The sequence below is a fragment of the Bos javanicus genome, chromosome 8, assembly GCF_032452875.1.
Source record: "Bos javanicus breed banteng chromosome 8, ARS-OSU_banteng_1.0, whole genome shotgun sequence".
Classification (NCBI taxonomy): Eukaryota; Metazoa; Chordata; class Mammalia; order Artiodactyla; family Bovidae; genus Bos; species Bos javanicus.
The window spans coordinates 62,336,262-62,350,112 of record NC_083875.1 but is presented as its reverse complement, the minus strand read 5'-3'; the positions used below and the strand labels follow the sequence as shown (position 1 = coordinate 62,350,112).

The 13,851-nt window shown below is 41.4% G+C and overlaps 1 protein-coding gene across 4 annotated transcripts; it reads right to left on the bottom strand.

Moving 5' to 3' along the window:
- Positions 1 to 287: 287 nt before the first annotated feature.
- TRMT10B (tRNA methyltransferase 10B) lies at positions 288 to 13,077 on the bottom strand. Of its 4 annotated transcripts, none has more exons than XM_061425700.1 (9): positions 13,006 to 13,077; positions 10,738 to 10,935; positions 10,172 to 10,280; positions 9,422 to 9,546; positions 6,930 to 7,082; positions 5,703 to 5,781; positions 5,012 to 5,079; positions 1,242 to 1,365; positions 288 to 639 (listed from the first exon to the last, which is right to left on the bottom strand). In XM_061425700.1, exons 2-9 carry the CDS (start codon positions 10,921 to 10,923, stop codon positions 533 to 535), a joined length of 951 nt encoding a protein of 316 aa, XP_061281684.1. In that variant the 5' UTR covers positions 10,924 to 10,935; positions 13,006 to 13,077; the 3' UTR covers positions 288 to 532. The 4 variants fall into 4 exon arrangements, with proteins under 4 accessions (XP_061281684.1, XP_061281685.1, XP_061281686.1 ...); XM_061425701.1 differs by having other exon boundaries at positions 10,738 to 10,940; positions 13,006 to 13,063; XM_061425702.1 differs by having other exon boundaries at positions 10,738 to 10,991; positions 13,006 to 13,031.
- Positions 13,078 to 13,851: the final 774 nt, after the last annotated feature.

The following is a 13,851-nucleotide window of genomic DNA, read 5'->3' as shown; positions in this document are numbered from 1 at the left end:
AGGGGAGACAAAGTAGGAGCCACACAGATGGAACAAAATGCTATGGGGGCTTAAAGCAGGGCTGTTAGGACAGGCTGACCCTGCAAAGTCTGTATAGCATATTACTGAGCTGGGGAAAATCAGCATGTTTGAGATGGCTGGACAAAGTCATGCAACTTTATGATGCCTGTGCAATGAAAATTCAACTCATGATAGAATAATTCCTACTTGATTATTTAAGCTACTCTTAGGAGTAGCTATTTCACAAATAGATGTACCGAAGATGAATTAACACATCCAAAGCCATGTAGTCTTAGGGCTAATTCATTGTTATGTAAACTTTCTAGTTAGTCAACATGTATCTGGGCACTTCCTGTGAGACAGGCACTATGGGAGATACAAAAGAGCATAAAATGTGGTCCCTCTTCATCCCAGTGAACAGCCAAGATGTCAAGTAAAGGCCAATGAGTACTACCACCATCTTCTGCTCTGCTCTTTGGTCAAGACAACTCCAGCAACTTCACCTCCTGCAGCTGCCTCCTTAGGCTCTCCATCATTCCACTGAGTTCTGAAGAACATAGCCTTTTCTGGAAGAAACTCCTTTCTTCAACGCTTCAGGCCAGTTTTGAGTCTCAAAGTAAGTAGACAGGATATCAAACACTGTTAGAAGGGTAAACAGAAAACAAAGGGACCACACAGAGGAAAAAAGAGAATTAGTATATGACTAACAAGGAAAAAAGTGTTCTGGAATATTTCAATCAACAGATCTACTCCACCACATATGGTACCACCTATGTCTCCTGGGGAGACAGGCAAAGACAAAGGCCCTGCTTACCTACAAGGATCTCAACCTACATTGAGAGATACAGGCCTGTGAATGGACAATGCTGCAGCAGAGAGGGACACAGTACAATGGAACACAACAGAGGGGCCTGACATGGCCTGAAGGGGAAGGGAGCAGCCAAGATGCCTGTGAATGGAATCATGAAGGACAAACAGGAATTCACTGTTCGGTGACAGGCTGAAGGCATGGCATACTAGGACAAAGAAACAATTTCAACCATCTGTAACACAGTTGGGAATAGGAAGAAAATGCAAAATGCCTCTGAGAGGCCAGGATACCTGTCACAAAGTGCATACAATAAAGTCCAAGCACATTAGTCACATGGGAGGCTGCTTCAAGGACCATTTATACTTAAATACAATGTAAAGAAGCAGTAGCATAACTAACATATATTAAGCATGGGCCATGTGAGCAGTACCTTGATTGATGGTCAGTATCTCTGAATGATAGTTCTTCCCATTCTGGCATTTGACCATATATTCCTGGATTGGTAAGCGGGCAGTCTTAACAGAGTGTTCTTGGGCCTTCTGAAATGTCACCTTCTGTAAATCACAAACATTTTTCTTATAAAAATAATACATGAAGTTATTCTCAATGTAATATGCAGCAGAGCAAATTGTGAGAATTCTCATTTACCATTTACATCTGTAATCATAATTAAATGATGTGTATTAAAAAAATAGAAAGGAAGAAACTGCAGATAATGAGTATTTCTGGCAAGTAAGAAATGGCTTATGCAGCAATAACCCACTTATTTGGAAGCCATTTATCTGCTAGCTTCTACTTGCGGCTACTTATCAATACAACCAAGAAGGAAGGAAGTAAAAAGAGGCATATCTGCAGTCACAATCTGCATCCAAAAATCCAAGCAGTCTAATCAACCAGAGAACATTACTGGCCCGAATTCAGTAAGATCCAATTCTGGATATCTGGAGTTGTCAGCCACCGCCAACTGGTAGCAGCAAATTAGAAATGAGGAGACGGGATTCAAGTTAATTACACCACTAGCAACAAGACAGCATTAAGGTATAAGAACATACAGCCCGATACAGCCCAATGAAAAGGCAAGGTTCTGAAAACTACAAAAAGGAGACAGAACTCAAAAAAATCCAACAATCCGAGGTCATTTAGCTTCAGAGTACTGAGGCCATTAAGCATTACAGTACAGTTATTAATGTCCCTTAAAGATGTCCCTGAGTCATGGACTGAGTTTAAATTATACTCACTACCTTTTAAGAAGATCCAGGAAAGTCATCTACATATTTGGAATCTCAGGATTAAAGTTTTAGATTACTGAGAAAATTAGCATACTCAGGTTTGAAAGGGACCTTGATAGTCAACTATTCCACTTCAACCACCCATTCAATGTTTGTCTATTCTCTATGACCTCGTTCCCAGGTGGCCTCTGGCTTTAAATGGACAACTCTTGTGATAGGGAGTTCATGCGTCCTGGGGTAACCCATTCCAATTCTGATAGTAGCAGTTAATAGGAAATCTTGATATTGAGGCACATTTTCTATTTCCTCTGAGACTTCTGGTCATTTGTTCTAGTTCTTTTCCTCCAGAGCCATACCAGGCAAGTCAAATGGCCCTTCCACAGGACAGCCATTCAGATACTCAAAGGCAGGGATCGTGCCCTATGAATCCTCTCATCTCCAGGCTGACAGTCTCAGTTCTGTCAACTTTTCCTTGACCATGATTTAGTTTTGAGTCCCTTCATTATTCAGGTCAACCTCTTCTGAACTTGTTCTAGCTTGTCAATGTCTTTTCATTTATCATCCCATATTGACTGACCACTGTGGGTGTGGTCTAAAGAACTGGAACAGCATAGAGCAGGCCTAGCACCTTCCTTCTTCTGACACTGGACTACTAGCCTCTCAGATTCACATGAAACACGGTTCCAAGAAAGACCTTCCAAAAATGTTTTAAGTGATGCAATTTGGATGAAATAAAGGTACAGCTACTCAAAGGACTTCTTTGAAAGTTAACAACCTCTTGCATATATGAGCTGTGATTATTAAAGTCTACTCCATTATTTTATAATTACTTTGAACTAGAGTACATAGGAGGAGACTTGGATGCTGCCCTGAAGGAGTTTACAGTCTAGTTTCTGTTCTCTGAACACTTAAAGATAAAATGATTCCCCTTGAGTAAATGCTGTTCTTAGTATATTTCTGTGATGGAGGAAATGGCAACCCACCCCAGTATTCTTGCATAAAGAATCCTGTGGACGGAGGAGCCTGGTGGGCGCTGTCCATAGGGTTGCAGAGTCGGACACGACTGAAGCGACTTAGCATGCATGCATGCATTGGAAAAGTAATGGCAACCCACTCCAGTGTTCTTGCCTGGAGAATCCAAGGGACAGAGGAGCCTGGTGGGCTGCCATCTATGGCGTCACACAGAGTCAGACACAACTGAAGCAACTTAGCAGCAGCAGCAGTGAAGGAGCCAAACTCTTAAGTAGCAACCAGAAAGTTCTATACCTTTGACAAATCTTCGTACCAGTTATTTTTCAGTTTAAATGTTGGTGGAAAATAAAGAGGACAGTGTGTTACATTTGTGCATCTATATATTACACACTGCTCACTGGCCCTCTAGAACTGTATGCTTCAAAAAAGGGGCTGTCACTCTGCTGCAGGAGATGCACTTTGCTGTTCTGTCTTTTTAATCTTTTTAACCTAAAATAGCCCCCATAGCCATATCAGGTTTCATTACACTGACTTCTTTGAAAGTCTGGTCCAGTTGTCTTATAGAATGTCTCACATCCTAGGTCTGTTGATGATTAAATTCAGTTTAAACATTTTCTAGTAAGAATACATCACAGGTGAGATTCCATCATAAGGAGGTACTTGCCACCACTGGGGATTCTGTTTGATCATTTGTTAAGACGGTGAACTCCAGATCACTCCATTTTAAGGGTACACTTTTGCCTTTCTAATCCGTGGGCTGGTACTTTGAGACCACATGAATAGTTAGTTCCCTCACAACCTTTCTTTCAGTCAGGTCCCTGAATCAATGATTACACTGGGAGTGACAAAATGGCGACTTTTCAATTCTATTATTCGTTTCTCATTTATTAGCTGACATTCTTTACAGCGCTCCCCTACCCCTACCTCCTGTCCATATTTTAAGACTATCATTATGGAGTCGTGGAACACTGACTTTTTTTAGAATAAATGCAGTACAGTTAAATATCATTTGTGTTAAATGTGTATGTATCTCACATACATATGAAAAAATACACTCTTATACATGAAAAAATATATTAATTTAACATGCCCATAAACCCATAAATACATACTTGTGTGGTCACAGAATATATCAAGAGATACACAAGAAAACCATGGCTGCCTCACACTGCAGACGCTGGGCGACAAAGATGAGAGATAGACTTATTTTTCGCTGTGCTCCTTTTTATACATTTAAACCATTATATCATTATTTACATCTACAGAATATCCTAATTATTAAGCATAAAAAATTATCTCAACAAATATTTGTATAATAGAAGTGTGTTTCAAAACTCCAATTATTCTCATAAAATTCAAATTCAACAAAAGAAACCTGGACAATTCTACTGCGGTTGAGATTATGGGTAAGACGTCTGTCAACAGGGAAGATGATCCAAGAAGGAACAAACTACTCTTTCAACAAAGAACAAATAATTGGTAAGAATGTTGAAAGCTTCCCTGGTAGGAACTTCCCTGGCAGTCCAGTGGTTAAGCCTCCTGGCTCCCAATGCAGGGGGCCTGGGTGTGAGCCCTGGTCAGGGCACTAGATCTCACGTGCCACAACTAAAGATCTCATGTGCCACAATTAAGATCTGGTACAGCCAACCATTTTTTTTTTTTTAAAACAAATTCCTTGGTCAAGATCAGAGTAATCCCTACAGAACTGAAGACAAGAAAATAAGAAAGGAATTCAATAATGGCTATTTATGTAATTACCAAATACTCCCCACTCTAGTCCCTGACTGGATTCTGTCAGGTATCAGGATTGTTAACATTGGTGATAAGAAGAGAGGGAACTTGGCAAGTAGGAGGGTCAACCTAGATAGAGTAGGCTCTTTATTCCTACTCCTTCTGGATTCTCACGTCTTTTGGGTGAGATTACGACAGGGCAGGTGCCTCTAAAAGAAAGCTTCATTTTTCAAAATGCAGTTTTAAAATGCCTAAAATGTACACTTACCTTCTGAATGCTTTCATCCACAAGTCCACCAAGGATGTAAACTTTGTTTAGATCAACATTTTCAAGAGCTAATGAAAAAATAAAGGCCATTAAGATTAATCTGTTTTATAATTTCTAAATCCAAAGATTGTAAAAGGAAAGAATTTATTAACGATAAAAAGTAGAAATTCAATGAAATAGGAAATGAAAAGAGAGTAGATTTGCTAATCCCCTGGAAAGTTCAATTAAATAGATAAACCACTGGCATATCTAATCAGATAGGCAGACTCAGATCACCATCAGGATTCAGAAAGGAGGTAAAATTTCAGAGAAATATAAAATAATTAGACAACTACTGAGATCAACTTAATACAAGTGAAAATTATGTGAAATAGATAATTTTCAGGGAAAAAAAAATTTATCTGACATTGATCCAAAAAGAGTCAATGCAAGGAGGTGACCAGGAAAACTCAGGAGGATTACCAAGTAGCTCACAAGGTCCAACTGAGGATGGAGACCCTAAATCTGTGCAGCTTTGTACACATGGCAGGACAAATACAATGTATCCAGTGAGGTCTCTATCCATAAGAGGTGTGCAATTAACGTTCATTCCTTTTTTACCTTGGATACACCATGGGTGGCTTTAACAAATTCTGACACCAGGAATAATGAAATAAAGGGCTAAGAAGCAATGAATGCATAAAGAACATACCATGGTCTGAGTCCGGAGTCAGGTACACAAGGGTTTCCAGAGGAAATAAACTAAAGCAGTCTTCTTCTGTTCTGTCTAGCTGAAAAATGTAAACAATCCAATGTAGTGTTAACTAGATTAAGACACAGCCCACACTGCAGCACCCAGTCACTTACAGAGCACGCAGTGGTTTCTATCAGGCCTGGCTCCAGGTGCACCAAGGGGATACATGTCTGACAACCTGTTCTCAGAAAGGGCTCAGTTGGGGAGCAGAAGTAGAAAGGCACAGACATTCAACCTTACAAAATGAGACAGAAAGTGGTAATGAGGCCCTGACACACAGGGAGCACGCCCTGGGACTACAGAGAGAGAATGACAGCACCAGCAACGACCTTGTAGTGAAGGGAATGCTGGAACTGGGTTTCTGAAAAGAGGTGAGACTGACACAGACAAAAGGAAAAGGTATTCAAACTGGAGAGAATCATCTAAGAAAAGCACGAAGACAGGAAAGCAAGAGGGCTGAACTACACGGGCCTTAGAATGGATCTGTTTGGCTCATATGCAGGAATCACAAAACATGTACAGAGAAATAAAGCTGGGAATGGCGCATTACAGGAGGGATATGAAGGTAACAGCACCATGACTAATTGGGCAGCAATGCAAACGGCACTTTTCACACCTGGGGCCTCCGAGGACCTCCCTGGGAAAGGTCACACTACTCAGTCTCAGCTACACGATGCAAACACACAAGGGCACTTTTAGAGTCACTTCTTAGGCACTGATCTAGATTCCTACCTGTATACCAATGTCTACATTTAAGAGATCCTAAGGAAAGTACTGAAAATAACTTAATACTCCCTAAAACTCATCTTAAATCCATATTACTTCCATAAGGATTCTCTCTTCCCCTCAAAACTCATGTTTCCAAATTCTGCACTTTAAGAACAAGGAGTCATGGCATTTCCCTAAAACATTCCTGGAATGCAGTCTAGTATAAAATACACCAGATACAAAATACAGCCCTAGATACTGGTAATACTAGTTTTCCAATGCAGTGGGAAGGATGAAAATTTTTAAATATAAGAACCGATGAGAGGTTCTAAATTTTTTAAGACTGTAATAGTGAAAATATATAAATTATATAAAATTTTTTTACATCAAAATATGAAAAAGTTAAAAAACTTACTATTATCTCCTCCAACCTACTTTTCAAATGACAATTCAAATAATATGCAAAATAAGGCTTACCAGATAACTGGAAAATCCATCATTCATCCTCAAACACTCTTCATACAGGGGGCTGTCTGTGGTGAACCCAGTGAGGTAGATCCAAAATGGCCTGTCAGCTTTCTTATTGGAACCATACAACCTTCGGATCTGTCCAGCCAGTCTACTTAATTCCTTCAAAGTAAGGATAACTTAGGGTAGTAACATGCCCACTCTTTCTAAATTCATTATCAACAAATGGTTACTGAGTAAGTTCACTGAATACAACTCTGGGAAAGCTCATGAAATACAATGGCCCCTTTTACTCCACAAGTGCGTACACGTATGTATGCACTTGTGTTACATCCCATGGCATCATACCTTACAGATGAAAGTCAAGGTAATGATACCAGCCCAGAAATAGTCAGTTAATGAAAAAACTAAGACCTCTCCCTCCTTCTAGACTGGCTAATACATACATATATATACATGTGTATATATATTTATTTTAGCTTTTTAAAAAACTTCTATTGAAGTATAGCTGACGTCCAATATTGTATTAAGTTTCAGGTGTACAGCAAAGTGAATCATTTATACCTAAACCCACTCTTTTCTAGACTCTTTTCCCATATAGGCCATTACAAGATATTGAGTAGAGTTCCCTATGCTATACAGTAGGTCCTTGCTGATGCTACTGCTGCTAAGTCGCTTCAGTAGTGTCCAACTCTGTGCGACCCCATAGATGGCAGCCCAGCAGGCTCCCCCGTCCCTGGGATTCTCCAGGCAAGAACACTGGAGTGGGTTGCCATTTCCTTCTCCAACTCATGAAAGTGAAAAGTGAAAGTGAAGTCACTCAGTCGTGTCTGATTCTTAGCAACCCCATGGACTGTAGCCTACCAGGCTCCTCCATCCATGGGATTTTCCAGGCAAGAGTACTGGAGTGGGGTGCCATTGCCTTCTCTGACAGTAGGTCCTTATTAGTTACCTATTTTATACATAGTAGTGTGTATATGTCAATCCCAAACTCCCAATTTATCCTTGCCCCTCCCTTTACCCCATGGTAACTGTAAGTTTGTTTTCTATATTTGTAACTCTATTTCTCTTTTAGCTTTTATCAAAAAGCTTACCATGTGATATTTACTATTTATTAAAAAGAGGTTAGATTACTGTATAGGCATTTTTATACTCCCTCAGGTAAACTTGGCACATTCTCCCTAACTCCAGGAAATGTCATAGGTTTGGAATTTTTAACTTTCCATCCTGATTCAGAGACATAACCCTTATAGAAAGGTTATTTCACAATCTGGCCTGACTTGGTTCAGTACAGGAAAAAATAAAAACACACACAAGAAACCTTAGGCTTTGATTTAATCTGATATCTCAATGAATACAAACAGTAGAAAATTCTTGGTTGACCTTTTCAGTGGGCTATAGTTAGAGGTTTCCCGGAAGAATCTCAGATACTAATTTCTCTGAAAAACATGGAGACACTAGCACGTACAACAGGGACGATGGGAAACAAAGATGCGTTTTAAGGTATAAGGCCCAAAAGCAAGGTCCAATACTGTGTGCCACTTTGTTATCTGGTGAAAATGAGAGGGCTGTGAAGGGCTGAGCTGCAAGTTCCTCTCCAAATTCTGCTGCCACTGATAAGGTGCACAAGCTAAACAATTCTTTTTTATCAAAGGGATTCCTCTGATAAAGGGTTCCTGTTTATCCCTGAATGCGTGCATGTGTGCTAAGTCCCTTCTGTCATGTCTGACTAGCTGCGACCCCATGGACTGTGTCGCAGGCTCCACTGTCCATGGGATTCTCCAGGCAAGAATACTGGAGTAGGTTGCCATGCCCTCCTCCAGGGCATCTTAATGGGTTTCAATGCTCCTGCCAACCCACAGCATTATTCCAACAAATCAATCAATCTTCCTGCAGAAACCTATAAAGTATGACCCCTGGCTATTTATTCTGTTCCCGAACGCAATCCCATGTGGCCCAAATGTTGTGCAGTATCATGCTCCTTTCCGGATGAGTACATGTGACTGTTATCAATCTTATCTGTCTGGTGTGGAGTGTTGTGTGTTCAGCCACCCACAGAATCCTAGGGTGAAAAGCCATCCTTCACCAACAGGGCTTTACAAAACACCTACAGTGTAGCAAGACCTCCCACCAGGTAATCTCCCCACAACATGCAACCAGGCAAACATTCCTCTCCCTAGCAGAAAGCCAAAGATTTCCCTGGACAATTACACCTGAAAGGCTCCTTCTAGACTTGGGACACCATGAACACAGTGGCAAATGCGTTGGGTTTAAAACAGAATATAAGGCAAAAAATCTTAAACTAAACCAAAGGATGTCTATTCTCTTCCTATTTACAATAGCCCTCTTGGAACTGAGTAGCCATGTGTAGAAAACTAAGCACATTTCCTGGATTTCTAGAGAATCCTAGAGACTTGAGCTGGTCATGCTCTTTGTAAAAGCTGCTCCCACCTGAACCTCTCTCGTGTGAGCAGCCATTCAGAGTTCAGTGGATGCTTTACCTTCTTAGACATGTGGTTAGTCATACTCAAATCGATACAGAGTCTTGGGCCTGAGTGCTTGGCTTCCAAAAGTCTTTCCTTGATTAGGGATCTCAGAAAATGTTTGCTGTGCTGCGGGTAGATGCCTAGGGTAAGAAATACCAGAAAGGAATAAAAGTGGAAAAGCAGAAAAATATTATTCAGTAAGAACTAAATCTCCTCAGCCAGGTGAGTACTTTTTGCATAAGAAGAGAAACTGGAAGCTCATACAAGGTATTCATTCATTAGGCAGTGTAGGTATCGCAGAACAGTGAAATCAGTGCTCTGAACACACTGCTGGATCTAAGGCAGAGTTCAGTTTGTTCATTTATTACCTATATGATCTTGGGCATGTTATTTAACTGCTTTGAGCCTCAATCTCTTTGCTGAGAAAATGAGGATAATAAAAGTCCCCTTATGGTAAACGAGGTAAAATTCTTAGCAATGAACCTAGTACATAGTCCTGAATAAACATTAGCTGTTGTTAGTATCATTCCTTCTACTTCTGAGCTTATAAACACATATATGCACTAGACTGCCTATATGTGAAAGGCAGTCTTAAATTTTGCTTTCTTTGATACTCTGATTCCCGACAAAATAGAACAATAGGTCATATCTCCCAGATGTTTTTACTTAAAAACAATATCCCCACTCTTCCAGGAACAAGCAGATACCAGTTTGCTAACAAATAAATATACTAATAATTACACGAACAATCTAATTTACCGTTACCTGAATTTTCTACACGGTTGGCTTTTCGTCTTTCTTTTTCTTGTTTTCTTTTACTCTTCTTTGCCGCAACTATCTTTTCCCAGTGCCTCTGCTTTCTTTGGACATTTTTCTTATGTTATCCAGAAAACAAAATTGTTTGAGAACTTCATAAGCATCAAAAAGGAAAATGAATATTAGAAATAGTTACTTATTTTTCAAATTTAGATATAGGATTAGGAGAGAAAAGCGGTGTTAGTCTTAAAAACAAAAATGGCCTAGATTGTGTTTAGAGAAAGCAGAACCCCAGAAAAGAGAAGTGGCATGCCCAAGGTCACAGTAAATTTGTTAGGAACAGGGTTGAGATTTCCTGACCTTTCTGAGGTATACAAAGATTCCTCTTGAACTTAATTTACTTTTTCTATGATCCAAATGAAATTAAACCTTAAACCAGGTAACATGAAACTCATCCCTTGGAATACACCTAACTCATTCCCAATCTTCTCGTTACCAGGATCTATCCTTGAAATACGGCCTCTGGGACATTCCATCATCTCAAAGCCTGTGACCTGGCAACTCGTTCCACTCACCGAGCACCACGCTGCACTGCCTGTGGGCAGGGTCTCTTGCTCCCAATGCTCACATCCCACATCAATCTGTAGAAGCTGGAAGCTCTCAGAGACACCATCTTCACCTGGGTCGTCTAGGGTGATTTCGTGCTCCTGCAGCACCCGTGACTCTGTTTTCTGAGCACTCCCTTCCAATTTCCAGTCCATGAGTTTAGTCCTCTGTCCTTGTCACCCAGATTAGAAAAAGGAACTATTATACTTGCAGAAGTATTTCCCTATATCCAAGTGACAAATAGTGTTAAAGTGTGTAAAATACTAACGCAGAGAAAAGCATGTGTGTCTTCTAGAGAAATATGTAAGCGCAGAAACCTTTCAGTAGTAAGGAAGCCAAATTTCCTCTTTAGAAGACAGGCATGACCCCTGACACCTCCAAGCAATAATTATTCACTGCTGCAGTGACATCAGTTCATTTTCTTTGGAATGCGTGTATGAGTTGAGGGTGAGACAGAGATGGTAAAACCTACCTATCCCATTACGTTTCCATTTTTAAAAACCATTCTTTTAGCAAATATTTACTAAGCACCTATGCTATGCAAAGTCCTATACTAGAAACACCCTGGAAGGTTTAGAGCTGGCCAAAAATTATGGTAAAGAGCAGCCCAAATCCCACCAAGGATTCTAAGGTGCTGGTGATGTATCAGAATTCACTTTTCAAATCTACATATTCCCTCCTCTGACTTACATATTACTGCAGCAGAAAGCCATAGTCATAGAGAAAATGGGTAATATCCATCAGAAGAGCTGAGGTAGAAAAATACGAAGAATTATTGTTACAGCACACTTAACTAGTGTAATAATTTCAAAGTGGTGTTCAAAATCCCTGAGGAAGATATGTAAAAGAAGTGCTCTAGTCTAGAGGCAAGTGGCAGATTAAGAATGCTATAACCATTGCTCATGGCTACTCCTCTGAGTCCAGTGTGCTACCAACATAATAGGAAACGTGTATCTTTGAAAAAGTAAATCTCTGTAATGATCCATTGAAATTAAAATGGAGTAAGAGTTCAGGCAGACAAAAATGGAATTGGGTGGCCACTGAAGATCTGGTCTCAGACAAGTCTCTGCACCACTGAGAACTTGAACTTTCTTTGAACTGTACCAGACCCCCAAGGACACTATCAGTCATATTCAGAATAACACCAGCCAGCTGCAACCCTACAGTCTCAAGATCTCCTTTCATAACTATGCAACCATTTCAGACCTTAACCAATCCTTACTAATAAGCACCCTTATTTCTTGCCAGCTCCAATTATAATTCATGACAAGTAACTCATGTAACTAACTGTAACCTTGCAGTTTTTACCTTTATAAGGTTCTCCCATTTTGTTGTCTGGTGGAACACACTTCAGGTGCTTCCTGATTTTATGTCTCCCATGCTACACTCCTCAATTTGGCTAGAATAAAACTCTCTTCTATTCCTATTATAGATTGCTTATTGATTATTTTCCTGAACACTTACAATGGCCTACACTGATTGTTATTGATGATCTATTGTTGTCTGAACTATCTGGTCTACTTGCTGTTGACCAATACTTGCTATATTTATGTTTCTTAAATATACTAAGGATATAGCACCTTAGGGTCTTTGCACTTGCTGTTTTTTCTACCTCAATCCTCTTCCCCTGGATAATTATATGACTACTACCTTTCTCATTACATTCCAATTTTCCCTTTCCAACATGGCACACATCTTACTTATTTTTTGGTCTGAACGTCCCCACTCCTATAAGTGTTATGTTTGTATTGTTCACTATATCCTCTATGCCTGGAAACAGGCTTCGTACATAACAGACGCTCAGTAAAGACTTGCTGAATTAATAAATCCTCCACTCCACCCCCATCTTTGAGTTGACGGAGGCCTCAGAACTTTTCTAACCCATGTTGCACCTGATGAATATATCCCTGGGCGCTAAGTGATGGACCAGCCTCTGAACTCTTCTCTTAGTTTTTCATTCTAGGTTTTAGCTACCAAAGTCGGCTCTCCTCCTCTGGCACCTTCAGCACTAGAACACCCTGACCCCAAGCTCTAAGAGTACCCCGACGTAGGCCCCGTATGGCCCACAGGCTGCGAAAGCGACGGGAAGCAGAAAGGACCATCATCAAGAGTTTGGCGCCACACAACTGCAGGGCGAGCGCCTGCTTCCCAGGCTTCTGCCACACGGTCAAAGGAGGCGGCTATCAGAGGCCCGACCCTCATGCCCGATTCCTCCCACAAACAAATGCCCTACGTACCTGAACCAGTCTCCTCCCGCGGCGGAAGCGGCACTCACCAAGTCCCGCCTCCGACTCCACTTCCGGTTCCGGCCCCACGCCGACTAGCATTCTGGGAGTTGTCGTTTTCAGCCTGGCTGGTCGGTGTGCGGCGAAGGCTCGGGCTTAGGATGCCAAGCGCACGGTGGCACTAAGGAGCTGCGTCCCGCTACAAGGTTCCTGCGCCTCGCTGAGCCTCGATTTCCTTGCCTGTTCGCTGGGGATACAATCCCAGCCGCTTGCCGACCGCACAGCGCTGCTGCAGATGACCAGGCGCTTTGATGGCTGTTAGGGTCTGAACTGTGGTGTTGGAGAAGACTCTTGAGAGTCCCTTGGATTGCAAGGAGATCCAACCAGTGCATTCTAAAGGAGATCGGTCCTGAGTGTTCTTTGGAAGGAATGATGCTAAAGCTGAAACTCCAGTACTTTGGTCACCTCATGTGAAGAGTTGACTCATTGGAGAAGACTCTGATGCTGGGAGGGATTGGGGGCAGGAGGAGAAGGGGACGACAGAGGATGAGATGGCTGGATGGCATCACCGACTCGATGGACGTGAGTCTGAGTGAACTCTGGGAGTTGGTGATGGACAGGGAGGCCTGGCCTGCTGCAATTCATGGGGTCGCAAAGAGTCGGACACGACTGAGCGACTGAACTGAACTGAAGGTCTGAACACAGCGAAACTGGACTGAAACCAGACGTGAACCACCCCTCATCTGGCATCCTGGGGCCTTGCCTTCCCCATAACCAGCAGAGCCCTTGGGATGACACAGTTCCCCTCACCACAATCTGGTCATCCAGGATAACAGATATCCTAGCTTGGGCAGATCA